The 27,538-nt window shown below is 48.0% G+C and overlaps 1 protein-coding gene across 1 annotated transcript in view; it reads right to left on the reverse strand.

Annotated features, from left to right (window-relative positions):
• mtdha (metadherin a) overlaps positions 1-13,565 on the reverse strand; it is a 107,377-nt gene extending 93,812 nt beyond the window's left edge. Inside the window, exon 1 of the mRNA XM_059977082.1 lies at positions 12,950-13,565. Within this exon, the coding sequence (XP_059833065.1) occupies positions 12,950-13,360 (411 nt within the window). The 5' untranslated portion in view covers positions 13,361-13,565. The remainder of the gene's footprint in view (positions 1-12,949) is intronic.
• Positions 13,566-27,538: the final 13,973 nt, after the last annotated feature.

Below are 27,538 nucleotides of genomic sequence, written 5' to 3' on the forward strand. Positions count from 1 at the left end.
AAAAGAGTAGAGATTGCGTCGATGGATACAGGTTCCTTAGACGATTTCTTGCTTGTAGCCATTTTAAGTTTGTCGAGATTAGATCAAATATTATTTTAGGAAGAAAAAGTTAATCAAAAGTATCAACCCATGTGATTAAATTCGAAAAGATTTAATTAAGGGGTGATTATAGTTGAAAAAATGAAGAGCGCCTAAAGGCAGATGTTTACGTCGCCATCTTGAAAACTCCACCCCCGAGATTTGATATATCAAAGACTCTTGCAAATATCTATAGGTATACAGTGAAGTGCATTTGACTGCTTGTGTCACAAAAGTGATATGTAGCCTCCAATGCACAGGATTTCAAGATGCTACAGAGGGTTGTAGACTCAGTCAGTTCCATCATAGGCACTATGCTCCCCACCAGAGGACATATGCAAAAGGCAGTACCTAAAGAAAGTATCATACCCCATTAAGGACTCTCACCATCTGGGACATGCTTCCTCCTTTTTACTATCCTCAGAAAGTATAGGAGCCTGAAGATCCACACTCAGCAATTCAGAAACAGCTTCTTTCCCTCAGCAACCAAATTTCCAAATGGTAGTTCCAAATTTCCCTCAGTATTCATTCCCACCACCACCATTTATTTTTGTAATTTATAGTAATTTTGTCTTTGCAATGGTGCTGCCACAAAACAACAAATTTCATGTTACAAGACAGTGATAACAAACCTTAATCTGATTTGTATATGCTCAAAGTAAATGGCAGATGGGATTAGAATATGGAAATAGGGAGACTGTCACTTTGGTAGAAAAATGAGAAACTGAACAGTATTAGCCACAGTTGTATAGTATGGAAACAAGCCATCCATTCCAACTTATCCACAACGACCAGAAGTAATGCTGTTTGCCTATATCCCGTAAATCTTTTCCATCCATGTACCTGCTGCTGTTCAGTAGACCTGAGGTTACACTGTACATAAACTAATGAAAGCTAGTATGCAGGTCAAGCAAGCAATTTGGAAGGCAAATGCAGGAATGCCAGAAAAACTCAGCCAAACATGTAGCATCCACAGAAAGAGAAACCAGTCAATCTTTCGAGCCATCATTCCTTCCTCGAAGGGATGATAGCCTCGAAGCAAGTAGAGATACCTTGCTCAAATTATACAGAGCTTTGGTGGGAGTGCCTTTGGAATGTTGTACATTTGTTTACTCTATCTGAGGGAATCCATATTTAGTGGGGTTGAAATATGGAAAGACCTGTGTTGTGATATTTCTAACAGTATCTACGATCAGGAGGCAGAATCGCAAAATGCAGACTCAGCCACTCAGGAGAGAGTCTAGAAGAAATGCCTTCACCCAGAGGATCACTAATCTTTGGAATTCTCTACCCAAGGTGGTTCAATTGTTCAGTTTATTCTATCAGAGATTGAAAGATTTTCCGATATTAAGGAGCTGAAGATGCGTAGATTAGAGGAAGAAGATGGCTCTGAGGTAAAATAAATGGCTGAGAAGACTCAAAAAGACAAATAATCTACTCCATTTTCTATTTCTTATGTTTTCCTTGCAAAGGAAAACTCGGTCAAATAAATGATGGGCTCATTCAGAGAATATAGGTATTGGTAACTGCACTAGACTAGAGATTAGTTGTCTACTTCAGAGGCAGTTAAAAGGCAGACTGGGCAATTAATCTGTGGTCACACAATTCAGACCACATGGCAGATATCTTTCCATGGAGGATATTAGTGAACTGGTTTAGTTCTTAATGATGATAACAGTGATTTATAGGGCACTAATGCTGATACCTTTTAATTTCAGATTATTTTACTGAATTTAAGTCTCCAACTACTGTGGAGGAATAAGCACACATCTCTCGATTATTAATCCAGACCTCTGGATTAGTACTACAGTACCATATCCACAGTAAGAACAAACTCATACAATGAACAATTGAAAAGCATTTGTTCAAAAGCATTGTGTTTATGCACCCTGACCTATGATCTTAATCTGCAATAATACACCTATGGGATACTAAAGAGGATCAACTCATTAGCACAGTTTTAAAAAAAAGACTGCAGCATTTAATGAATGAATGATACAATAATTTAACACTGATGTCACAAAGAATCTACAAAAACCATGGGATTTGATTGTAGCAGAAAGGTCATTCTCAATCTTGAAGGACTATCCAAAAACTAAACTGATTTTACTGCACTGTTGCTCGAATTTGTTCTTTCATTGTTACGGCACAGAAGATACAATGTGAACCCACTGTGTCTGTGCCAACTCCTTAAAAGAGCTATCAAATGTGTTTTACTATCATGCTCTTTCCTCATAACATAGCATCTTTTTCAAGTACTAATCAAACTTAATTCTCTTTACTGAAACTGCTAATTATAGATGATCTATCTAATCTATAATTGGAAATGCTCTGCATATGAAAAGATTTCAGATGCCAGAAACTAGAAATGTGGGAGGACACAACTTATCAATGACAGTGTACGAATAAGCTTTGCATTATCAATTACTAGAAGCAAATTAAATTGTGCCAACTTTAAATCATTGTGTTCAACTGACTTTTACAAGAATGGACCAAAGTATAACTTTACTGTCTGCTCAGTTTAAATAAATTGGCTTGATGATTCGATTTACTCATGAATTTCAATTACTAAAACTCAATTCATTGCAGAATTAACATATGTATACACAAATCCTGCCAAGACCATTTGGTTGGCAATGTTTAATCATAAATGTGCAAATACAAGATTTTTAAATATCATTTAGTTGACTTTCTGTGCTTGCATTGGATGCATTGACTAACACATCAGGTGAAGAAACTTGGTCAAATGGACCAGAACATGCAAATGTAATACTCTCCATTTGAAAAGTCACCCGTCTGCCCTTATTTTTAGATTTCAATTATCAATTTCTGTGTCCTTATTGAGAATAGAAACTTTCACTCCGTAACTAAGCCATTTCCAATATGCAAGGCATTAACAGTTTTTCTTAGGGCTGGGAAATGGTAGCACTGGGTTCTACAATCACCAATCTCTGCAAGTTCATCACAAGACATCAGAAGCTAAAGAGGCATTCTTTAATGGGGGGGGGGAGAAGGCAGACAGGGGGCAGTCAATCTTCAACATTAAACTAAGAATTTGCAGGTGAATCAGGATAAATTTGACTGAAGAGGCTGGAATGCTTGTTCCTAGAGTATAGCAAGCAAGCTGAGGGGTGACCTTTATGAGATTTAGGAAATGATGAGGGCATAAAAGGGCACAAAGTCTAAACCTAGGGCACAGGACAGGAAACATTTAAATAGGACCAGAGGGGAACCTTTTCCACAGGGTGGTGGCTATGTGGCACAAACTGCCAAAGGAAGTGGTAGATGTTTAAAACATAATGTTTAACGGACACTAAACACTGATATGGGTCAAAAGCAGACAAATGGGAATAGTTCAAGCAGACATCCTGCTAGATATAGATGAGTTGGGCCAAAGGATCCATTTCCCTGCTGTATGATTAAGATAAAATGAAAGTTCGATAGAGATTTCAGAATAAGCTTTATTTGGAGAATGGCTAAAATGTGGCACTTATTAATGCATATAAGAATTTAAATGAATAGCAACAAAAGAAATGAAGGAGCTAGATGAGCTTGTGGGGAAAGGTTAAGTAGGACAAGATAGTTATGTGGAGCCTAAACCCCAATATTGAACAGTTATGCCAAATAACTTTGTGTGTTCCAAACTCTCAAAGACTCAGCTGCCAATACAGGAATACTTGTGACAGTTTATAACTGGGACATCTATCCAAGTACTGGAATACAGTTGTTTAATTTGACTTGTACACATTAATTTTAAGGTAACTTACTCTGGAGAATGACTAATTAAAAAATGTAAAAACTGAATTAGAAACAATTATGAAATACATACAGTCTCATCACAAAAAAGAGAAAATCTTCAGATGCTGGAAATCAAAGCAACACACACAAGAAGGATCTCCCAGCGTCCACCCATTTTAATACCACATTCCATTCCCATTCCGATATCTCTATTCATGGCCTCCTCTGCTGTTGTGATGAGGCTACAGTTTGATTGGAGGAACAAACCTTACATTCCATCTGTGTAGCCTCCAAACTGATGGTATGAACACTGATTTCTCGAACTTTTGGTAATGCCCCCCCACCTCTCCTTCACCATTCCCCATCCCCCTTTCCCTCTCTCACCTTATTCTTGCCCACTCATCATCTTCCTCTGGTGCTCCTTCCCCCTTTTCTTTCTTCCATGGCCTTCTGTCCTCTATCAGACTCCTCCTTCTCCAGCCCTGTACCTCTCACTAGTCAACTTCCCAGCACTTTACTTCATCCATCCCCCTTCAGGTTTCACCTGTCACCTGGTGTTTCTCTCTTTCCTCCCCCCACCTTTAAAATCTTCTCTTCAGCTTTTTATCTCCAGTCCTGCTAAGAGGTCTCGGCCCAAAACGTCAATTGTACTCTTTTCCATAGATGCTGCCTACCCTGCTGAGTTTCTCCAACATTTTGCGTGTTACATACCGTCTTAAATGGCTTAAGGCAAGTAAACCGTGACAGGAATTATCAATTGAAAGGATGACTTCAATTGGTCAAATGGCCAATGTTTATTCTGATATGTCACTTTCAGGGAAAGCTGGGGATGCAAGCCTTTCTCCTGTATAATATACTGCAACAAACCCTGATTAAGATTACAACTGGAATTGGTGATGAATATCATATACTTTTTCCACCAAAATATTCCTCATAAACTTTGCAACAGTGGGCTGAAAATTATAGTTAATCAACAGCAATTAGGAAAACTACAAAACAAAATCCAGTATTGTCAGTGAAAATGTTTCCAAACAGCATTTCTCCAACTCGCTCAGAAAGCAATTTTATTACAGTAACCCTTTTGTTTAGACTGGTCAGGTTGGAGGAAAGCAACAAGTCTGCTGAGACAAGGTTGAAAGTTAGAACTGGCTACCAACACAACAGCATGCAATGCAAGACATCTGATACAGGGGACATACAGGGGCCCCATGTGCCAAAAAAATAATTTGGAAATTACACAATTTTCCCCATACAAAACAACAGAAAATACTAACAGCAGATTTAGGATTAAATCAACAGTTTGTTTTCAACTAATTTGATTCATACGGAAAAACTAAGCAATTTATACGGTTTTACACAGACTAGGATAGGATTATTTAATACATGTTGTGAAAATCTAACTTTAAAAAAGGTGTTTTTTTTGTTTTAAAAGCAGTTATGTCATTTTAAAGATAATGGTGACCACTCTGCAGTAAATTATGGAGACAAAACACACAAATTTCTGATTAAAGCAACTTTTTTCTCTCAACACACACAAAATGCTGGAGGAACTCAGCAGGGTCTCAGCCTGAAATGTCAGCTGTATTCTTTTCCATAGATGCTGCCTGCCCTGCCGAGTTCCTCTTGCATTTTACATGTGTTGCTTGGATTTTCAGCATCTGCAGATTTTCTCTTGTTTTCTCCCTCAACACTATGCTTCATCTCTGCCTACTAGGATACCAGACATTTCCAAAAGTAGTCCTGAAATAAAACTATAATGGAATTGCTCAGTACTTCTTAAAATGTCGTCTGTAACTAATTACCAGTCTCTAAGCATTTTCGGTCAGGGTTAACAGCAAACCACAAGTGTAGTATTTTGTCACAAGTACACCAACACTTAACATTTGAAGCACACTTTAAAAAAAAACACAGAAGCATGTTCTCAGACCATTATTTTGCCTGCACCACGAATTCTATCCATGTTTTCAAACAATTTCCTTGGCTGCTGTCACTTGATTTTAGTTAGGGATTAGAAAATTTGGTATTAGGTTCGTGGAATATTTAAGTCTATATTGGCAGTCACCAGAGCAGACCAGCTCCACCTTAGCAGCGCTGCACTGACTCATCTCATTTTCACGGAATCATTAACATCCAGTGCTCTTCTCTGGTGTACACCAACTGCTATTTATGTTCTACCTTAACTACAATTGCTCCCCAATGTGCTACAATAAAGCTATTAGTCCCAAAACCCTAGATGATCTCTCTGCCATTTCAGTGCCTTCAAACCTCCAACATTCCTATGGCTCCTTGCATTTCATCTATTCTTCCAATGTTGAGTCTACCATTGAGATACAAGCATTAGTGGATGCTGGAATCTAGAGCAACAAAATCTGCTGGAGGAATTCAGTGGGTCAAGCAGCATCTGTAAGGGTTGGGAAAAATAAAAGGTCCTGGTGCAGGGTTGCATCTAAAACTTTGACAATTACTTTCCTCCCACAGTTGCTGTTTGACCTGTTGAGCTCTCCATCAGATTGCTTGTTAAGTCTACTATTGTCTGGATTTTTCCTCCAAAATATTTCTACATTTGTCTTTTTAAATGAGGTGTGACTTCTAAAAGCATCATGTCTATTGTTCCCATCACTGACAATCCACATGTACATATCGGAGATGTAGTGGTAGGAAGCACAACAGTGCCTCTTTCACCTCAGACAGTGGAGGAAGTTTGGTATGGGCCCCCAATTCCTAAGAACTTTCTACAGGGCACAACTGAGAGCATCCTGACTGGCTGCATCACTGCCTAGTATGGGAACTGTACTCCCCTCAATCGCAAGGTCTCTGCAGAGAGTGGTGCGGATAGCCCAGTGCATTTGTTGATGTGAACTACTCAGGACATTTACAAAGACAGATGTGTAAAGAGGGCCTGAAGGATCATTGGGGACCCGAGTCACTCCAACACTCCAACCACAAACTGATCCAGCTGCTACTATCCAGGAAATGGTACTGCAGCATAAAAGCCAGGACCTCCAGGCTCCAGGAGAGCTTCTTCCAACATGCCATCAGACTGATCAATTCACGTTGTATTTCTATGTCATATTGACTGTCCTGTGGTACATACTATTACAAATGATTAAAGATTGCACATTGTACATTTAGACAGAGACTTAACACGAAGATTTTTACTCCTCATGTATGTGAAGGATGAAGTAATAAAGTCAATTCAATTCAAAAGACTGGAAGTAAAGTACTGAAAGGCTTTTATTAACAGTAAAATGGATCCACGTCCATGCTGTATGTCTGTCCTGGACTGTGGGAAGAGCAGTGACACAATCGCCTTTATTCAGGGGTCTGTGGGAGGAGCCACAGGAGCAGTCAGCAGAGGGGTGTGTCCAGGCATGCCCAGACAGATAACCCAGTTACAACCTATATACGTGTTAAGTATATAAGTAAACCTTCGTGTTAAGTCCTGACGAAGGGTCTCGGCCCGAAACGTCGACAGCGCTTCTCCCTATAGATGCTGCCTGGCCTGCTGTGTTCCACCAGCATTTTGTGTGTGTTGTTGTTTGAATTTCCAGCATCTGCAGATTTCCTCGTGTTTACAACCGATATACATGGTTTACCACACTTGGTATTATGGTGTCATATAGATATACAATAGGTGCAATGCTGTGGTTGAGAAAACCATTAGCATCTCAACACTTGCTGCTAACCAGATAAACTTTCAAGTAGAATTCATATAGTATTAGATGAGAGCCAGAGTTGAAACTTCAGCCAGTAAATGAAAATCCTAAAAATTGCAGATTTTGGATTTCCAGCATAAGAACAGAAAATGGTGAAAATACACAGCAAGTCATGCCACCTGTCTGGGCAGAGAAAGAAATTAATGTCTCAGGTCAGAAACCCTTTGCCAGAATTAGGTCTGATTCTGACAAAATATGTTCAACCTGAAACATCTGATTTTTTTTTAAATTACTATACAGTCCCTTAATGTATAATTATACATTTCCATAAAAACATTAAGGGAAAAAGAGCAACTAGAGACAAAAGAGAGCCCTTAAAGATCAAAGGGAACATCTGTGTGGAGCTGAAAGAGTTGGGCAAGGTCATTAGTGAATATTTTACTTGTTTTTAACCCAGAAAACTTTAGCACTCGGAAAAGTAATGGAGGGGCCTTTGGGAGAGACTGGATTACAGGTGGTGTTGGATGTCTAAAAGGTAAGGTGGACAAATTTCCAAAGCACAAGCTGGTTTATCCAAGAACACAGTGGAAGGCTTGAGAAGAAATTGCAGGAGACCTGGCTGAGATAGTTGCATCGTTAGCCATGGGTGAGATGCCGGTAGACTGGTGGGTACGATAGGCCTTTATTTCAGAAGGGTAGCAAAATAAAGGGGAGGCCAGCAAGTCAAAGATCTGTGTTAAGTAAGTTACTGGATGGTATTCTAAGGGATAGGATATACACACATCTGGACACAGACAAAAGTTGTCAGCATAGTTTTGATCATGGGAAATTATTTCTTATGAGCCTGAGGCTTTTTTTTGTGATACCTTATGAAATAGGAACAGAATTAGGCCCATCGAGTCTTCTCTACCATTCAATCATGGCTGGTTTAATTTCCCTCTCAAACCTATTCTGCTTTCTGTCCATAACCTCTGACACCCTTTACTAATCAAAAACCAATCAGCCCCTGCTTTTAATACACCGAATGACTTCACCTCCACATCTGTCTGTGGCAATAAACTCTATAGATTCACCACCAAAGAAATTTCTCTTCAGTTCTGTTCTAAAGGAACATCCTTATATTCCGAACCTATGCTCTGTGGTCCTAGAGTCTCCCATTATTGGAAATATCCTCTTCACATCCACGCTATCTAGGGCTTTCAATATTCAGTAGATTTCAATGCGACCCAACTTCAAACTTCAGTGAGTACAAGCCAGGAGCTATCAAAGGGTCCTCATGTGTTAACCCTTTCATTCCCAGGATCATTCTGTGATGCTTCTGGGACAATGTTCCATGGACAGGTGAGACAAAATTTGAACTTTTTGGTAGAAATGCATACCACTATGCTTGGAGGAGCCCAACTGAGATGCTGTGGCATGCACACCAACATCAAAACTCAACCCAACTAAGAAGCATGATGGAAGGAGTATCATTGTTCGGGACAGCTTTGCTGCCTCATGGCTTGGACAGCTTGCAATCACTGAGGGTAAAATTAATTCAAAATTGTATCAAGACATCTTACAGGAGAAAGTCAGGATAGCAGCCCATCACCTGAAACTTAGTAGAAATTGGATGATGCAACAAGACTATAATCTGAAACGAGAGCAAGTCAAAAACAGAATGGTTTAAGAAGAAGAAAATTTTTGTCTTGAAATGACCAAGTCAGAGTCCAGTCTTAACCCAATTGAGATGCTGTGGCATGACCTGAAGAGGGCTGTTCATACAAGGTATCCCAGAAATATTGATGAACGGAAACAGGTTGTATGGAGGAATGGTCTAAAATCCCTCCTCACCATTGTACAAGTCTGATCAGCAGCTACAGGAAATGTTTAACGGAGGTTATTGCCGCTAAAAGAGGATCTACCAGCTATTACATACAAGGGTTCACATACTTTTTCCAGCCTGGAGTGCAAATAATTACACAATGTGTTCAATAAAGACAGGAAATGTACAATTTTAAGTGTGTTATTGGTTTAGTCAGATTGTGCTTGTCTATCATTGTGACTTCAATAAAGATCAGACCACATTTTATAAGTAATTAATGCAGAAAACCAGGTTTCACTAACTTTTTCTTGTAACTGTAGTTCCCTCAATGTGAAGGCATAGTTAGACTGTGACTGTCATGTTGGCCTTCATGAGTCAGGTTACTGAGCATAGTAGTTTGAGGTCATGGTGAAGTTGTACAAGACACTGGTAGGGCCACATTTGGAGTAATGTGTTCAGTTTTGTTTGCCCTGCTATAGGAAATATATTATTAAATTGGAAAGAGTACAAAAAAGGCTTACAAGGATAATACTAGGACTTGAGGGACTGAATTATAGGGAGAATTTAGTACTTCGTTCGTTAGCGCACAAGAGACTGCTGATTTTACAGGTGTATAACATGAGATGCATTCATATGATCAATTCACTGTCTTTTGTCTCCCACCCAAGAGACTGAGTATCAAAAACTTGAGGACATAGGTTTAAAGACCATAAGGCTGTTTCGCCCAGAGTCTGTTCTGACATTCCATCGAGGCTGATCCTGGATCTCACTCAACCCCATACATCTACCTTCCCGTAAATATCCTTGTATGTCCTGACCGATCATGAAACAATCAACTTTGGCCTTAAATATACCTACCAACTTGGCCTCCACCACAGTATGTGGCAGAGCATTCCACAGACTCACCTAACTCTTTGGCTAAAAAAATTCCTTGTTGACTCTGTTCTAAAGGGTAGCCCCTCAATTTTGAGGGTGTGCCTCAAAATTCACTGTTATTTGTCTCCCACCCAAGAGACTGAGTATCAAAAACTTGAAGGCCACTCTTTTATTACATCTATGGAACCTAGGCGGAATCAGCCGTCAAAGAAACTGGCTGAAGCATGTACAGTGTAATAAGCCAGTTTAACAGGTAGATGGATTGGAATGGTTTAGAAAGCTAAGGGCTAAAAACTGGCAAGTGGGACTAACTTGGACAGAGTATCTAGGTCAGCATGGACCATTTGGGCTGAAGTGCCTGTTTCCATGCTCTATGCCATTACGCTGGAAAGAATGCAGAGAGTCATAAAGATGTTGCCCAGACTTGAGGGACTGAATCATGGACAGAGGTTAACCAGATCAGGACACTGCATTGGAGTGTAGAAGGAGAGGTGATCTTAACAGAAATGTATAAAACCATGATGGGCAAAGACAGGCCGAAAGAACAATCTTTTTTCTAGGGTTAGGGAATTAAAAACTAGACAACATAGATTAAGGTGAGACGGGAGAAGGCAGCAAGGTGGCTAGCCTAATACTTTGCAGTATCAGCAATCAGGGTTCAATTCCTGCCACTTTCTACAAGGAGTTTGTATGTTCTCCCTGCGACAGCAAGGGCTTACTTTAAGTACTCCAGTTTCCTCCCACATTCCAAAGACTTACAGGTTAGTAGGCTGCCCCAGCACATCATTGGACTGTGTTGATCACTGACATAAATAACACATTTCATCATTGTATGTTTCAAAGTACATGTGACAATCCAAGGATGGTCAGTGTATAAAAGGAGCTGGCAGAGGAAGTGGTTGAGGCAAGTACAACAACGATATTTAAAAGGCACTTGGATAGGTTCATGGATAGGGAAGGTTAGAGGGACATCGGCCAAACACAAGCAAATGGGGCTAGGTTCGACTGGAATATTGATAGGCATGGGCCAATTGAACCCAAGGACCTGTTCCTATGCTCTATGAGGCTACATAAAACATTAACTTGTTCTTCAAGCAGACGCTGGCTGATCTGAATAATTTTCCAATGATCACTTTCAGATCATTTCAGATTTCCAGCAGCAATGGTATTAAATATTTCTTAAAGCAGAAAACAGACTGAGAAATTCCCTACATTAGCGTGCAAACCGATGGCATTTTGGCGGAGTCCTGTACCTAGACACAGAAGCAAATAAAAGGCAAAAATTAACGTGACGCTTTCATTCTTATTCAGCGAAACATCTGTTCATTCACAGGGAGCAACTAGGTAACGTATCTAAAAATAAATTTGCCTCTAAGTACGAGATTACACACAAAAAGACGCAACAACCATGCGTTGGCAAATTGAGCCCGGCCACGATCTTCTTGCGCGCTGTTACTGCGAGAACTGCCACATCACACAACTAGCGTCTGGCACCGGCCCAACTACACAAAATGCACTCATGGCCTGACCCATCCCATCCTAGGCAGATGCAGTGAAAGGCCACTGCAAATTCCACTCTCCCCGCCTCTCTCCCAAACTCCAACAGTGCACAGACGAAGCCTTTCAGGTTTCAAGGAGGGATTAGGGGAATAGGAAAATATGTCCCTGCCTCCAATCCAACAAAAAATAAACTCGGCCATAAAACGGTGTTGCAGCAAAGTGTTAAATATTAGAAAGAACGCAGCATTTCAAGCTGGGATTATTAATGACACAGGGCCAGAACATATTAAATGCAGGGAGTTGGTGGTGGTTACAAGGAAGTTGCTTAGTTTTAGGGAATTATTATGGCCACATGATGATTATTATTTGCTCAGCCTACATGGAGTACAGGGTAGGGTATGGAAGCTAACAGGGTAATTACACATTAGGAGGGGCTCAGGACTGTCATGCAACAAGCTAAACAAGAGCTATGGGTAACCACGGAGGTTATTAATAAGGGTTTTTATTTTAGAATTTATATTGGGTAAAGGCGTATCGACAGCAAGTTTATTAATTATTTGGTAACGTGGTTTAGGGGATCATTCAGTTGAAGAGGCTCAGATTTAAACATTGAGTGTAGTAAAAAGCTCAAGACGGATAGAAGAATTCTGATACCTTGAGTGACTGGTTGGGTTTAAGGGCGTATTAGCAGGGAGTTCCTAAAGGGAATTGTTTTCCAGACGGTATAAATCAGGGAATATTAACTTTAATAGGGCTATATTTGGCATAAGAAATTCAAATACAAGGGCTGAGTATGAAAATTTGGAGGTCTGGGAATGAAAAAAGACACGGATCGCTCCATTCAGAGAGGTCGTTAGGCTGACTAATCACTTTTGTAAAGGCCAGAGTGGTCTAGTACTAGGATAATTAATTCATTTGAGGGTTTCAACCATTTTAAAGACGTTCAGGGTGGCGAATAAAAGAGGATGGCTACACATTCAAGAGGGGAAATAATATGGGGGCGTTGGATATTTTAAATGGTTGGGAGATTTATAAAGGTGTTAGTTACCTATTTAATTAACAAGGGCAATTGAGCATGTAAAAGAGCCAGAAGAAATATAAAAGGGTGGGTTACCCATACGGAGGAGGGGGATAAATAACGGAAGGGTGACCATTTTAGAGAGTTGGGAAAATTATAAACGAGTTGATTACCTTTTCAATGAGGATTAATGCGTTATATGGCCATTTAAAGGAGCTGGAAGATTTATGATGGGGTTGGTTACCCCTCCATGGGGAGATGCTGCAGTTTTTCTCCTACCTTTGGCTTTTCCTTCTTGCGGCTCCTCTTCCTCTGCTCCTCGGCTCGCTGCAGTTGCACCTCTGCCGGCGTCCTATCCCTGTTCCTGGCGCCGCTACCACTCCTCCGACCACCGGCGCCCGCAAGCGGGGCTCCGCTGCCGGACCGCTTGCCAAAGCCCAGACATCGACCAAGGCGACAGGCGGCTGTCCATAGCCCGGCGAGTAGCAACAACAGGCCACCCGCCGCCGCCGCCAGTAGCAATAGCCAGCTGGCTGAGCCGGGGGACTGGCGCCTGAGCCACGGCTCCAGGCCCAAATCGATGCCCAGGCCGGTGCGGAGAAGGCCCAGGCCGGCCCATACTCCTTCCTCCAGCCGCCCCAGCAGGAGCTCGGCCTTGTCGGCCAGTACGTCGTGCCAATTCGCTGCCATCTCCACCTCCCTCGACCCGCGCTAAACCGCCGGCCACATGGCCCGGGGGGGCCAGGCTCGTCCCACTCCGAGCCTAAAACACTGCCAACGCCGCCTCCCGCATCCAGTAACCAGGCCGCTAGCTCGGCGGCTCCCACACCCGTCACTCGATAGCCAGCCCTCCCGCTTCTGCGAGGTAACCCTCCGACCGCGGCGGCGCACACACCTGCCTCAGTCCGTTATATAACTAGTGTTGTGTGGTCCTCCGACCACGAAGATGATGGAGCGCTATCTGTGGAGGCTGGATCACCATGTGGTCCTCCGACCACGAAGATGATGGAGCGCTATCTGTGGAGGCTGGATCACCATGTGGTCCTCCGACGACGTAGGTGGCGGGGCGCTGTACGTGGAGGCCAGCTCACCATGTGGTCCTCCGAGAGCGGGAGATACACTGTCATGGCAGTCTGAATTACACTGTGCTGAATGCTGGAGGACCTCATCGGGTCAGACGGCATCTGTGGAGGAAAATGAAGTTTACCTGTAACCATTGGCCATCATCCATCCTTCTCAGTACAGATGAAGGGTCCCAACCTCAAACAACGACTGTCCATTTCCTTGCACAGTTGCTCTCGGAGTCAAAGGAAATTTATTATTGAAGTATATATATGTTATCATATACTGCCTTGAAATGTATTTCCTTGCGGGAATTTAGAGGAAAATAAAGAAATACAATTGAATGCAAGAAAAACTAATCAGGTGAGGCAGAACACAAGGAAATATGCAGATTCTGGAAATTAAAGCAACACACACACAAAATCCTGGTGTAACACAACAGGCCAGGCAGCATCTATAGGAGGAAGCACAGTCGATGTTTCAGGCTGAGACGCTTTGTCAGGAGTAACTGAAAGAAAAGATACTAAAAGATTTGAAAGTGGGAGGGGGAGGGGAAATCCAAAATAATAGGAGAAAACAGGAGGGGGAGGGATGAAGCTAAGAGCTGGAAAGTTGATGGGCAAAAGGTATACACAGCTGGAGAAGGGAGAGGATCATGGGACGGGAGGACGAGGCAGAACCTATGGAAAAGAACAAACATCTGGTCTTGGCTGAAAATATTGACCGTTTACTCTTTCCCAAAGATGCTGCCTGGCCTGTTGAGATCCTTATTTAGGAAGAAGGAAGGCGTCAGAATAAAAAGGTGAACTACTGACTCTTTCCACCTCTGATCTGCTAATGAGGCTCATAGACCACCAGCCACTTCCTCATGTAGTTGATAATCATCTCTGGTTTTACTGACGTTGAGTTAGAGGTCATTGTTGTGGCACCACTCAACCAGATTTTCAATCTCCTGCCTATTTGCTAATTCATCATCACCTTTAATTTGGCCAATAACAGTATGTCATTGGCAAAATTTAATACAATATTGGTGCTATACTTAACCATGCAATCATATGTATAAAGCAGGGGGGCGAAGCATACAGCCTTGTGGTGAATCTATGCTGATGATGAATGTGGAGAAGTTGTTGTTGCCAATCTGTACTATATGGGGTTTGCCAGTGAGGAAATTGAGGATCCAGTTGCACAGGGAGGTGTTGAGGCCCAGGTCTTGGATCTTAGAGTTAAGTTCCTCCAACTTTTTGTGTGTTGCTGCATGAGGTCAGTCAGTGAGCCTGGCGTTCAAGGCCTGTATCCCATCGTCGGAGAATGGGACTGATACTAAAGATCAAAACAACTAAGGTCAGTCGGAAGTTGAAGCCCAGCGGCTGAAGCCTGGAGTTGGAGACTAAAGTCTCTGTATCCGTCTTGGTGTTGGAGACTGAAGGCTCTGTGTATGTCTAGGAGTTGGAGACAGAAGGCTCTGTGTCTGTCCCGGAGCTGGAGACTGAAGGCTCTGGGTATGTCTTGGAGTTGGAGACCGACGCTCTGTGGCTGTCCCAGAGTTGGAGACTGAAGGCTTTGTGCCTGTCCCGGAGGTGGAGACTGAAGGCTCTGTGTCTGTCCTGGAGTTGGAAACTGAAAGCTCTGTGTCTGTCCCGGAGTTGGAGACTGAAGGCTCTGTGTCTGTCCCGGAGTTGGAGACTGAAGGCTCTGGGTCTGTCGCGGAACTGGAAAATGAAGGCTCTGTGTCTGTCCCGGAGTTGGAGACTGAAGGCTCTGTGTCTGTCCTGGAGTTGGAGACTGAAGGCTTTGTGTCTGTCCCGGAGTTGGAGACAGAAGGCTCTGTGTCTGTCCCAGAGTTGGAGACTGAAGGCTCTGTGTCTGTCTTGGAGTTGGAGACGGAAGGCTCTGTGTCTGTCCCGGAGCTGGAGACTGAAGGCTCTGTGTCCCAGAGCTGGAGACTGAAGGCACTGTGTCTGTCCCAGAGTTGGAGACTGAAGGCTTTGTGCCTGTCCTGGAGTTGGAGACTGAAGGCATTGGTCTGTCCCGGAGTTGGAGACTGAAGGCTCTGTGTCTGTCTCGGAGTTGGAAACTGAAGTCTCTGTGTCTGTCTCCGAGTTGGAGACTGAAGGCTCTGTGTCAGTCTCGGAGTTGGAGACTGAAGGCTCTGTGTCTGTCCCGGAGCTGGAGACTGAAGGCTCTGTGTCTGTCCCGGAGTTGGAGACTGAAGGCTCTGTGTCTGTCTCGGAGTTGGAGACTGAAGGCTCTGTGTCTGTCCCGGAGTTGGAGACTGAAGGTTTTGTGTCTGTCCCGGAGTTGGAGACTCAAGGCTCTGTGTCTGTCCCGGAGTTGGAGACTGAAGGTTTTGTGTCTGTCCCGGAGTTGGAGACTGACGGCTCCGTGTCGTCCCGGAGTTGGAGACAGACGGCTCTGTGTCGTCCCGGAGGTGGAAACTGAAGGCTCTGTGTCTGTCCTGGAGTTGGAGACTGAAGGCTCTGTGTCGGTTCCGGAGTTGGAGACTGAAGGCTCTGTGTCTGTCCCGGATTTGGAAACTGAAGGCTCTGTGTCTGTCCCGGAGTTGGAAACTGAGCACTCTGTGTCTGTCTTGGAGTTGGAGACTGAAGGCTCTGTGTCTGTCTCGGAGTTGGAGACTGAAGGCTCTGTCTCAGTCCCGGAGCTGGAGACTGAACGCTCTGGGTCAGTCCCAGAGCTGGACACTGAAGGCTCTGTGTCTGTCCCAGTGTTGGAGACAGAAGGCTTTGTGCCTGTCCTGGAGTTGGAGACTGAAGGCTCTGTGTCTGTCCCGGAGTTGGAGAATGCAGGCTCTGTGTCCATTCCGGAGTTGGAAACTGAAGGCTCTGTGTCATTCCCGGACTTGGAGACTGAAGGCTCTGTGTCTCTCCCTGAGTTGGAGACTGAATGCTCTGTGTCTGTCCTGGAGTTGGAGACTGAAGGCTCTGTGTCTGTGCTGGAGTTGGAAACTAAGCGCTCTGTGTCTGTCTCGGAGTTGGAGACTGAAGGCTCTTTGTCTGTCCCGGAGTTGGAGACTGACGGCTCTGTGTCTGTCCCGGAGTTGGAGACTGACAGCTCTGTGTCTGTCCCGGAGTTGGAGACTAAAGGCTCTTTGTCTGTCCCGGAGCTGGAGACTGAAGGCTCTGGGTATGTCCCGGAGTAGGAGACTGACGGCTCCGTGTCGTCCCGGAGTAGGAGACTGACGGCTCTGTGTCTGTCCCGGAGTTGGAGACTGAAGGCTCCGTGTCGTCCCGGAGTAGGAGACGGACGGCTCCGTGTCGTCCCGGAGTAGGAGACTGACGGCTCTGTGTCTGTTCCGGAGTTGGAGACTGAAGGCTCCGTGTCGTCCCGGAGTAGGAGACTGACGGCTCTGTGTCTGTCCCGGAGTTGGAGACTGAAGGCTCTGTGTCGGTTCCGGAGTTGGAAAGTGAAGGCTCTGTGTCTGTCCCGGACTGGGACACTGAAGGCTCTGTGTCTGTCCCAGACTGGGAGACTGAAGGCTCTGAGTCTGTCCTGGAGTTGGAGACTGAACGCTCTGTGTCCGTTCCGGAGTTGGAAACTGAAGGCACTGTGTCTATCCCAGAGTTGGAGAATGAAGGCTCTGTGTCTGCCCCGGACTTGGAGACTGAAGGCTCTGTGTATGTCCCGGAGTTGGAGACCGACGCTCTGTGGGGGTCCCAGAGTTGGAGACTGAAGGCTTTGTGCCTGTCCTGGAGTTGGAGACTGAAGGCTTTGGTCTGTCCCGGAGTTGGAGACTGACGGCTCTGTGTATGTCTCGGAGTTGGAAACTGAAGTCTCTGTGTCTGTCCCGGAGTTGGAGACTGAAGGCTCTGTGTCGGTTCCGGAGTTGGAAAGTGAAGGCTCTGTGTCTGTCCCGGACTGGGACACTGAAGGCTCTGTGTCTGTCCCAGACTGGGAGACTGAAGGCTCTGAGTCTGTCCTGGAGTTGGAGACTGAACGCTCTGTGTCCGTTCCGGAGTTGGAAACTGAAGGCTCTGTGTCTATCCCAGAGTTGGAGAATGAAGGCTCTGTGTCTGTCCCGGACTTGGAGACTGAAGGCTCTGTGTCTGTCCCGGACTGGGACACTGAAGGCTCTGTGTCTGTCCCAGACTGGGAGACTGAAGGCTCTGAGTCTGTCCTGGAGTTGGAGACTGAACGCTCTGTGTCCGTTCCGGAGTTGGAAACTGAAGGCTCTGTGTCTATCCCAGAGTTGGAGAATGAAGGCTCTGTGTCTGTCCCGGACTTGGAGACTGAAGGCTCTGTGTATGTCCCGGAGTTGGAGACCGACGCTCTGTGGGGGTCCCAGAGTTGGAGACTGAAGGCTTTGTGCCTGTCCTGGAGTTGGAGACTGAAGGCTTTGGTCTGTCCCGGAGTTGGAGACTGACGGCTCTGTGTATGTCTCGGAGTTGGAAACTGAAGTCTCTGTGTCTGTCTCCGAGTTGGAGACTGAACGCTCTGTGTCAGTCCCAGAGCTGGAGACTGAAGGCTCTGTGTCTGTCCCGGAGTTGGAGACTGAAGGCTCTGTGTCTGTCCCGGAGTTGGAGACTGAAGGCTCTGTGTCTGTTCTGGAGTTGGAAACTATGTGTCTGTCTCGGAGTTGGAGACTGAAGGCTCTGTGTCTGTCCCGGAGTTGGAAACTGAAGGCTCTGTTTCTGTCCCGGAGTTGGAGGCTGAAGGCTCTGTGTCTGTCCCGGAGTTGGAGACTGAAGGCTCTGTTTCTGTCCCGGAGTTGGAGACTGAAGGCTCTGTGTCCGTTCCGGAGTTGGAAACTGAAGGCTCTGTGTCTGTCCCGGACTTGGAGACTGAAGGCTCTGTGTCTGTCCCGGAGTTGGAGACTGATGGCTCTGTGTCTGTACAGGAGTTGGAGACTGACGGCTTTGTGTCTGTCACGGAGTTGGAGACTGAAGGCTCTGTGTCGGTTCCGGAGTTGTAAAGTGAAGGCTCTGTGTCTGTCCCGGACTGGGACACTGAAGGCTCTGTGTCTGTCCCAGCCTGGGAGACTGAAGGCTCTGAGTCTGTCCCGGAGTTGGAGACTGAACGCTCTGTGTCCGTTCCGGAGTTGGAAACTGAAGGCTCTGTGTCTGTCCCGCAGCTGGAGACTGAAGGCTCTGTGACTGTCCCAGAGCTGGAGACGGAAGGCTCTGTGTCTGTCCCGGAGTTTGAGACTGAAATTTCTGTGTCTGTCCCAGAGTTGGTAACTGAAGGCTCTGTGTTCCAGAGCTGGAGACTGAAGGCTCTGTGTCTGTCCTGGAGTTGGAGACTGAAGGCGCTGTTTCTGTCCCGGAGTTGGAGACTGAAGGCTCTGTGTCTGTCCCGGAGCTGCAGACTGAGGGGTCTGTGTCTGTACCAGAGCTGGAAACTGACGGCTCTGTGTCTGCCCCGGAGTTGGAGTCTGAAGGCTCTGTGTCTGTCCCGGAGTTTGAGACTGAAATTTCTGTGTCTGTCCCAGAGTTGGTGACTGAAGGCTCTGTGTTCCAGAGCTGGAGACTGAAGGCTCTGTGTCTGTCCCGGAGTTGGAGACTGAAGGCTCTGTTTCTGTCCCGGAGTTGGAGACTGAAGGCTCTGTGTCTGTCCCGGAGCTGCAGACTGAGGGGTCTGTGTCTGTACCAGAGCTGGAAACTGACGGCTCTGTGTCTGCCCCGGAGTTGGAGTCTGAAGGCTCTGTGTCTGTCCCGGAGTTGGAGACTGAAGGCTCTGTGTCTGTCCCAGAGCTGCAGACGGAAGGCTCTGTGTCTGTCCCGGAGTTTGAGACTGAAGTTTCTGTGTCTGTCCCAGAGTTGGAGACTGAAGGCTCTGTGTTCCAGAGCTGGAGACTGAAGGGTCTGTGTCTGTCCCGGAGTTGGAGACTGAAGGCTCTGTGTCTTTCCCAGAGCTGCAGACTGAGGGGTCTGTGTCTGTACCAGAGCTGGAAACTGACGGCTCTGTGTCTGCCCCGGAGTTGGAGACTGAAGGCTCTGAGTCTGTCCTGGAGTTGGAGACTGAACGCTCTGTGTCCGTTCCGGAGTTGGAAACTGAAGGCTCTGTGTCTATCCCAGAGTTGGAGAATGAAGGCTCTGTGTCTGTCCCGGACTTGGAGACTGAAGGCTCTGTGTATGTCCCGGAGTTGGAGACCGACGCTCTGTGGGGGTCCCAGACTGGGAGACTGAAGGCTCTGAGTCTGTCCTGGAGTTGGAGACTGAACGCTCTGTGTCCGTTCCGGAGTTGGAAACTGAAGGCTCTGTGTCTATCCCAGAGTTGGAGAATGAAGGCTCTGTGTCTGTCCCGGACTGGGACACTGAAGGCTCTGTGTCTGTCCCAGACTGGGAGACTGAAGGCTCTGTGTCTATCCCAGAGTTGGAGAATGAAGGCTCTGTGTATGTCCCGGAGTTGGAGAATGAAGGCTCTGTGTCTGTCCCGGACTTGGAAACTGACGGCTCTGTGTCTGCCCCGGAGTTGGAGACTGAAGGCTCTGAGTCTGTCCTGGAGTTGGAGACTGAACGCTCTGTGTCCGTTCCGGAGTTGGAAACTGAAGGCTCTGTGTCTATCCCAGAGTTGGAGACTGAACGCTCTGTGTCCGTTCCGGAGTTGGAAACTGAAGGCTCTGTGTCTATCCCAGAGTTGGAGAATGAAGGCTCTGTGTCTGTCCCGGACTGGGACACTGAAGGCTCTGTGTCTGTCCTGGAGTTGGAGACTGAACGCTCTGTGTCCGTTCCGGAGTTGGAAACTGAAGGCTCTGTGTCTATCCCAGAGTTGGAGAATGAAGGCTCTGTGTCTGTCCCGGACTTGGAGACTGAAGGCTCTGTGTATGTCCCGGAGTTGGAGACCGACGCTCTGTGGGGGTCCCAGACTGGGAGACTGAAGGCTCTGAGTCTGTCCTGGAGTTGGAGACTGAACGCTCTGTGTCCGTTCCGGAGTTGGAAACTGAAGGCTCTGTGTCTATCCCAGAGTTGGAGAATGAAGGCTCTGTGTCTGTCCCGGACTGGGACACTGAAGGCTCTGTGTCTGTCCCAGACTGGGAGACTGAAGGCTCTGTGTCTATCCCAGAGTTGGAGAATGAAGGCTCTGTGTCTGTCCCGGACTTGGAGACTGAAGGCTCTGTGTATGTCCCGGAGTTGGAGACCGACGCTCTGTGGGGGTCCCAGAGTTGGAGACTGAAGGCTTTGTGCCTGTCCTGGAGTTGGAGACTGAAGGCTTTGGTCTGTCCCGGAGTTGGAGACTGACGGCTCTGTGTATGTCTCGGAGTTGGAAACTGAAGTCTCTGTGTCTGTCTCCGAGTTGGAGACTGAACGCTCTGTGTCTGTCCCGGAGTTGGAGACTGAAGGCTCTGTGTCTGTCCCGGAGTTGGAGACTGAAGGCTCTGTGTCTGTCCCGGAGTTGGAGACTGAAGGCTCTGTGTCTGTTCTGGAGTTGGAAACTATGTGTCTGTCTCGGAGTTGGAGACTGAAGGCTCTGTGCCTGTCCCGGAGTTGGAAACTGAAGGCTCTGTTTCTGTCCCGGAGTTGGAGGCTGAAGGCTCTGTGTCTGTCCCGGAGTTGGAGACTGAAGGCTCTGTTTCTGTCCCGGAGTTGGAGACTGAAGGCTCTGTGTCCGTTCCGGAGTTGGAAACTGAAGGCTCTGTGTCTGTCCCGGAGTTGGAGACTGATGGCTCTGTGTCTGTACCGGAGTTGGAGACTGACGGCTTTGTGTCTGTCCCGGAGTTGGAGACTGAAGGCTTTTGTCGGTTCCGGAGTTGTAAAGTGAAGGCTCTGTGTCTGTCCCGGACTGGGACACTGAAGGCTTTGTGTCTGTCCCAGACTGGGAGACTGAAGGCTCTGAGTCTGTCCCGGAGTTGGAGACTGAACGCTCTGTGTCCGTTCCGGAGTTGGAAACTGAAGGCTCTGTGTCTGTCCCGCAGCTGGAGACTGAAGGCTCTGTGACTGTCCCAGAGCTGGAGACGGAAGGCTCTGTGTCTGTCCCGGAGTTTGAGACTGAAATTTCTGTGTCTGTCCCAGAGTTGGTAACTGAAGGCTCTGTGTTCCAGAGCTGGAGACTGAAGGCTCTGTGTCTGTCCTGGAGTTGGACACTGAAGGCTCTGTTTCTGTCCCGGAGTTGGGGACTGAAGGCTCTGTGTCTGTCCCGGAGCTGCAGACTGAGGGGTCTGTGTCTGTACCAGAGCTGGAAACTGACGGCTCTGTGTCTGCCCCGGAGTTGGAGTCTGAAGGCTCTGTGTCTGTCCCGGAGTTTGAGACTGAAATTTCTGTGTCTGTCCCAGAGTTGGTGACTGAAGGCTCTGTGTTCCAGAGCTGGAGACTGAAGGCTCTGTGTCTGTCCCGGAGTTGGAGACTGAAGGCTCTGTTTCTGTCCCGGAGTTGGAGACTGAAGGCTCTGTGTCTGTCCCGGAGCTGCAGACTGAGGGGTCTGTGTCTGTACCAGAGCTGGAAACTGACGGCTCTGTGTCTGCCCCGGAGTTGGAGTCTGAAGGCTCTGTGTCTGTCCCGGAGTTGGAGACTGAAGGCTCTGTGTCTGTCCCAGAGCTGCAGACGGAAGGCTCTGTGTCTGTCCCGGAGTTTGAGACTGAAGTTTCTGTGTCTGTCCCAGAGTTGGAGACTGAAGGCTCTGTGTTCCAGAGCTGGAGACTGAAGGGTCTGTGTCTGTCCCGGAGTTGGAGACTGAAGGCTCTGTGTCTTTCCCAGAGCTGCAGACTGAGGGGTCTGTGTCTGTACCAGAGCTGGAAACTGACGGCTCTGTGTCTGCCCCGGAGTTGGAGACTGAAGGCTCTGAGTCTGTCCTGGAGTTGGAGACTGAACGCTCTGTGTCCGTTCCGGAGTTGGAAACTGAAGGCTCTGTGTCTATCCCAGAGTTGGAGAATGAAGGCTCTGTGTCTGTCCCGGAGTTGGAGACCGACGCTCTGTGGGGGTCCCAGAGTTGGAGACTGAAGGCTTTGTGCCTGTCCTGGAGTTGGAGACTGAAGGCTTTGGTCTGTCCCGGAGTTGGAGACTGACGGCTCTGTGTATGTCTCGGAGTTGGAAACTGAAGTCTCTGTGTCTGTCTCCGAGTTGGAGACTGAAGGCTCTGTGTCAGTCTAGGAGTTGGAGACTGAAGGCTCTGTGTCTGTCCCGGAGTTGGAGACGGAAGGCTCTGTGTCTGTCCCGGAGTTGGAGACTGAAGGCTCTGTGTCTGTCTCGGAGTTGGAGACTGAAGGCTCTGTGTCTGTCCTCGAGGAGGAGACTGACGGCTCTGTGTCTGTCCCGGAGTTGGAGACTGAAGGCTCTGTGTCGTCCCGGAGGTGGAAACTGAAGGTTCTGTGTCTGTCCTGGAGTTGGAGACTGAAGGCTCTGTGTCTGTCTAGGAGTTGGAGACTGAAGGCTCTGTGTCTGTCCCGGATTTGGAAACTGAAGGCTCTGTGTCTGTCCCGGAGTTGGAAACTGAGCGCTCTGTGACTGTCTTGGAGTTGGAGACTGAAGGCTCTGTGTCTGTCTCGGAGTTGGAGACTGAAGGCTCTGTGCCTGTCCTGGAGTTGGAGACTGAAGGCATTGGTCTGTCCCGGAGTTGGAGACTGAAGGCTCTGTGTCTGTCTCGGAGTTGGAAACTGAAGTCTCTGTGTCTGTCTCCGAGTTGGAGACTGAAGGCTCTGTGTCAGTCTCGGAGTTGGAGACTGAAGGCTCTGTGTCTGTCCCGGAGCTGGAGACTGAAGGCTCTGTGTCTGTCCCGGAGTTGGAGACTGAAGGCTTTGTGTCTGTCTCGGAGTTGGAGACTGAAGGCTCTGTGTCTGTCCCGGAGTTGGAGACTGAAGGTTTTGTGTCTGTCCCGGAGTTGGAGACTCAAGGCTCTGTGTCTGTCCCGGAGTTGGAGACTGAAGGTTTTGTGTCTGTCCCGGAGTTGGAGACTGACGGCTCCGTGTCGTCCCGGAGTTGGAGACAGACGGCTCTGTGTCGTCCCGGAGGTGGAAACTGAAGGCTCTGTGTCTGTCCTGGAGTTGGAGACTGAAGGCTCTGTGTCGGTTCCGGAGTTGGAGACTGAAGGCTCTGTGTCTGTCCCGGATTTGGAAACTGAAGGCTCTGTGTCTGTCTCGGAGTTGGAAACTGAAGGCTCTGTCTCAGTCCCGGAGCTGGAGACTGAACGCTCTGGGTCAGTCCCAGAGCTGGACACTGAAGGCTCTGTGTCTGTCCCAGTGTTGGAGACAGAAGGCTTTGTGCCTGTCCTGGAGTTGGAGACTGAAGGCTCTGTGTCTGTCCCGGAGTTGGAGAATGAAGGCTCTGTGTCCGTTCCGGAGTTGGAAACTGAAGGCTCTGTGTCATTCCCGGACTTGGAGACTGAAGGCTCTGTGTCTCTCCCTGAGTTGGAGACTGAATGCTCTGTGTCTGTCCTGGAGTTGGAAACTAAGCGCTCTGTGTCTGTCTCGGAGTTGGAGACTGAAGGCTCTTTGTCTGTCCCGGAGTTGGAGACTGACGGCTCTGTGTCTGTCCCAGAGTTGGAGACTGACGGCTCTGTGTCTGTCCTGGAGTTGGAAACTAAGCGCTCTGTGTCTGTCTCGGAGTTGGAGACTGAAGGCTCTTTGTCTGTCCCGGAGTTGGAGACTGACGGCTCTGTGTCTGTCCCAGAGCTGCAGACGGAAGGCTCTGTGTCTGTCCCGGAGTTTGAGACTGAAGTTTCTGTGTCTGTCCCAGAGTTGGAGACTGAAGGCTCTGTGTTCCAGAGCTGGAGACTGAAGGGTCTGTGTCTGTCCCGGAGTTGGAGACTGAAGGCTCTGTGTCTTTCCCAGAGCTGCAGACTGAGGGGTCTGTGTCTGTACCAGAGCTGGAAACTGACGGCTCTGTGTCTGCCCCGGTGTTGGAGACTGAAGGCTCTGAGTCTGTCCTGGAGTTGGAGACTGAACGCTCTGTGTCCGTTCCGGAGTTGGAAACTGAAGGCTCTGTGTCTATCCCAGAGTTGGAGAATGAAGGCTCTGTGTCTGTCCCGGACTTGGAGACTGAAGGCTCTGTGTATGTCCCGGAGTTGGAGACCGACGCTCTGTGGGGGTCCCAGACTGGGAGACTGAAGGCTCTGAGTCTGTCCTGGAGTTGGAGACTGAACACTCTGTGTCCGTTCCGGAGTTGGAAACTGAAGGCTCTGTGTCTATCCCAGAGTTGGAGAATGAAGGCTCTGTGTCTGTCCCGGACTGGGACACTGAAGGCTCTGTGTCTGTCCCAGACTGGGAGACTGAAGGCTCTGAGTCTGTCCTGGAGTTGGAGACTGAACGCTCTGTGTCCGTTCCGGAGTTGGAAACTGAAGGCTCTGTGTCTATCCCAGAGTTGGAGAATGAAGGCTCTGTGTCTGTCCCGGACTTGGAGACTGAAGGCTCTGTGTATGTCCCGGAGTTGGAGACCGACGCTCTGTGGGGGTCCCAGAGTTGGAGACTGAAGGCTTTGTGCCTGTCCTGGAGTTGGAGACTGAAGGCTTTGGTCTGTCCCGGAGTTGGAGACTGACGGCTCTGTGTATGTCTCGGAGTTGGAAACTGAAGTCTCTGTGTCTGTCTCCGAGTTGGAGACTGAACGCTCTGGGTCAGTCCCAGAGCTGGAGACTGAAGGCTCTGTGTCTGTCCCGGAGTTGGAGACTGAAGGCTCTGTGTCTGTCCCGGAGTTGGAGACTGAAGGCTCTGTGTCTGTTCTGGAGTTGGAAACTATGTGTCTGTCTCGGAGTTGGAGACTGAAGGCTCTGTGTCTGTCCCGGAGTTGGAAACTGAAGGCTCTGTTTCTGTCCCGGAGTTGGAGGCTGAAGGCTCTGTGTCTGTCCCGGAGTTGGAGACTGAAGGCTCTGTTTCTGTCCCGGAGTTGGAGACTGAAGGCTCTGTGTCCGTTCCGGAGTTGGAAACTGAAGGCTCTGTGTCTGTCCCGGACTTGGAGACTGAAGGCTCTGTGTCTGTCCCGGAGTTGGAGACTGATGGCTCTGTGACTGTACCGGAGTTGGAGACTGACGGCTTTGTGTCTGTCCCAGACTGGGAGACTGAAGGCTCTGAGTCTGTCCCGGAGTTGGAGACTGAACGCTCTGTGTCCGTTCCGGAGTTGGAAACTGAAGGCTCTGTGTCTGTCCCGCAGCTGGAGACTGAAGGCTCTGTGACTGTCCCAGAGCTGGAGACGGAAGGCTCTGTGTCTGTCCCGGAGTTTGAGACTGAAATTTCTGTGTCTGTCCCAGAGTTGGTAACTGAAGGCTCTGTGTTCCAGAGCTGGAGACTGAAGGCTCTGTGTCTGTCCCGGAGTTGGAGACTGAAGGCTCTGTTTCTGTCCCGGAGTTGGGGACTGAAGGCTCTGTGTCTGTCCCGGAGCTGCAGACTGAGTGGTCTGTGTCTGTACCAGAGCTGGAAACTGACGGCTCTGTGTCTGCCCCGGAGTTGGAGACTGAAATTTCTGTGTCTGTCCCAGAGTTGGTGACTGAAGGCTCTGTGTTCCAGAGCTGGAGACTGAAGGCTCTGTGTCTGTCCCGGAGTTGGAGACTGAAGGCTCTGTGTCTGCCCCGGAGTTGGAGACTGAAATTTCTGTGTCTGTCCCAGAGTTGGTGACTGAAGGCTCTGTGTTCCAGAGCTGGAGACTGAAGGCTCTGTGTCTGTCCCGGAGTTGGAGACTGAAGGCTCTGTTTCTGTCCCGGAGTTGGAGACTGAAGGCTCTGTGTCTGTCCCGGAGCTGCAGACTGAGGGGTCTGTGTCTGTACCAGAGCTGGAAACTGACGGCTCTGTGTCTGCCCCGGAGTTGGAGTCTGAAGGCTCTGTGTCTGTCCCGGAGTTGGAGACTGAAGGCTCTGTGTCTGTCCCAGAGCTGCAGACGGAAGGCTCTGTGTCTGTCCCGGAGTTTGAGACTGAAGTTTCTGTGTCTGTCCCAGAGTTGGAGACTGAAGGCTCTGTGTTCCAGAGCTGGAGACTGAAGGGTCTGTGTCTGTCCCGGAGTTGGAGACTGAAGGCTCTGTGTCTTTCCCAGAGCTGCAGACTGAGGGGTCTGTGTCTGTACCAGAGCTGGAAACTGACAGCTCTGTGTCTGCCCCGGAGTTGGAGACTGAAGGCTCTGAGTCTGTCCTGGAGTTGGAGACTGAACGCTCTGTGTCCGTTCCGGAGTTGGAAACTGAAGGCTCTGTGTCTATCCCAGAGTTGGAGAATGAAGGCTCTGTGTCTGTCCCGGACTTGGAGACTGAAGGCTCTGTGTATGTCCCGGAGTAGGAGACCGACGCTCTGTGGGGGTCCCAGAGTTGGAGACTGAAGGCTTTGTGCCTGTCCTGGAGTTGGAGACTGAAGGCTTTGGTCTGTCCCGGAGTTGGAGACTGACGGCTCTGTGTATGTCTCGGAGTTGGAAACTGAAGTCTCTGTGTCTGTCTCCGAGTTGGAGACTGAAGGCTCTGTGTCAGTCTAGGAGTTGGAGACTGAAGGCTCTGTGTCTGTCCCGGAGTTGGAGACGGAAGGCTCTGTGTCTGTCCCGGAGTTGGAGACTGAAGGCTCTGTGTCTGTCTCGGAGTTGGAGACTGAAGGCTCTGTGTCTGTCCTCGAGGAGGAGACTGACGGCTCTGTGTCTGTCCCGGAGTTGGAGACTGAAGGTTTTGTGTCTGTCCCGGAGTTGGAGACTCAAGGCTCTGTGTCTGTCCCGGAGTTGGAGACAGACGGCTCTGTGTCGTCCCGGAGGTGGAAACTGAAGGCTCTGTGTCTGTCCTGGAGTTGGAGACTGAAGGCTCTGTGTCGTCCTGGAGGTGGAAACTGAAGGTTCTGTGACTGTCCTGGAGTTGGAGACTGAAGGCTCTGTGTCTGTCTAGGAGTTGGAGACTGAAGGCTCTGTGTCTGTCCCGGAGTTGGAAACTGAGCGCTCTGTGACTGTCTTGGAGTTGGAGACTGAAGGCTCT

The sequence above is a fragment of the Hypanus sabinus genome, chromosome 1, assembly GCF_030144855.1.
Source record: "Hypanus sabinus isolate sHypSab1 chromosome 1, sHypSab1.hap1, whole genome shotgun sequence".
Classification (NCBI taxonomy): domain Eukaryota; kingdom Metazoa; phylum Chordata; class Chondrichthyes; order Myliobatiformes; family Dasyatidae; genus Hypanus; species Hypanus sabinus.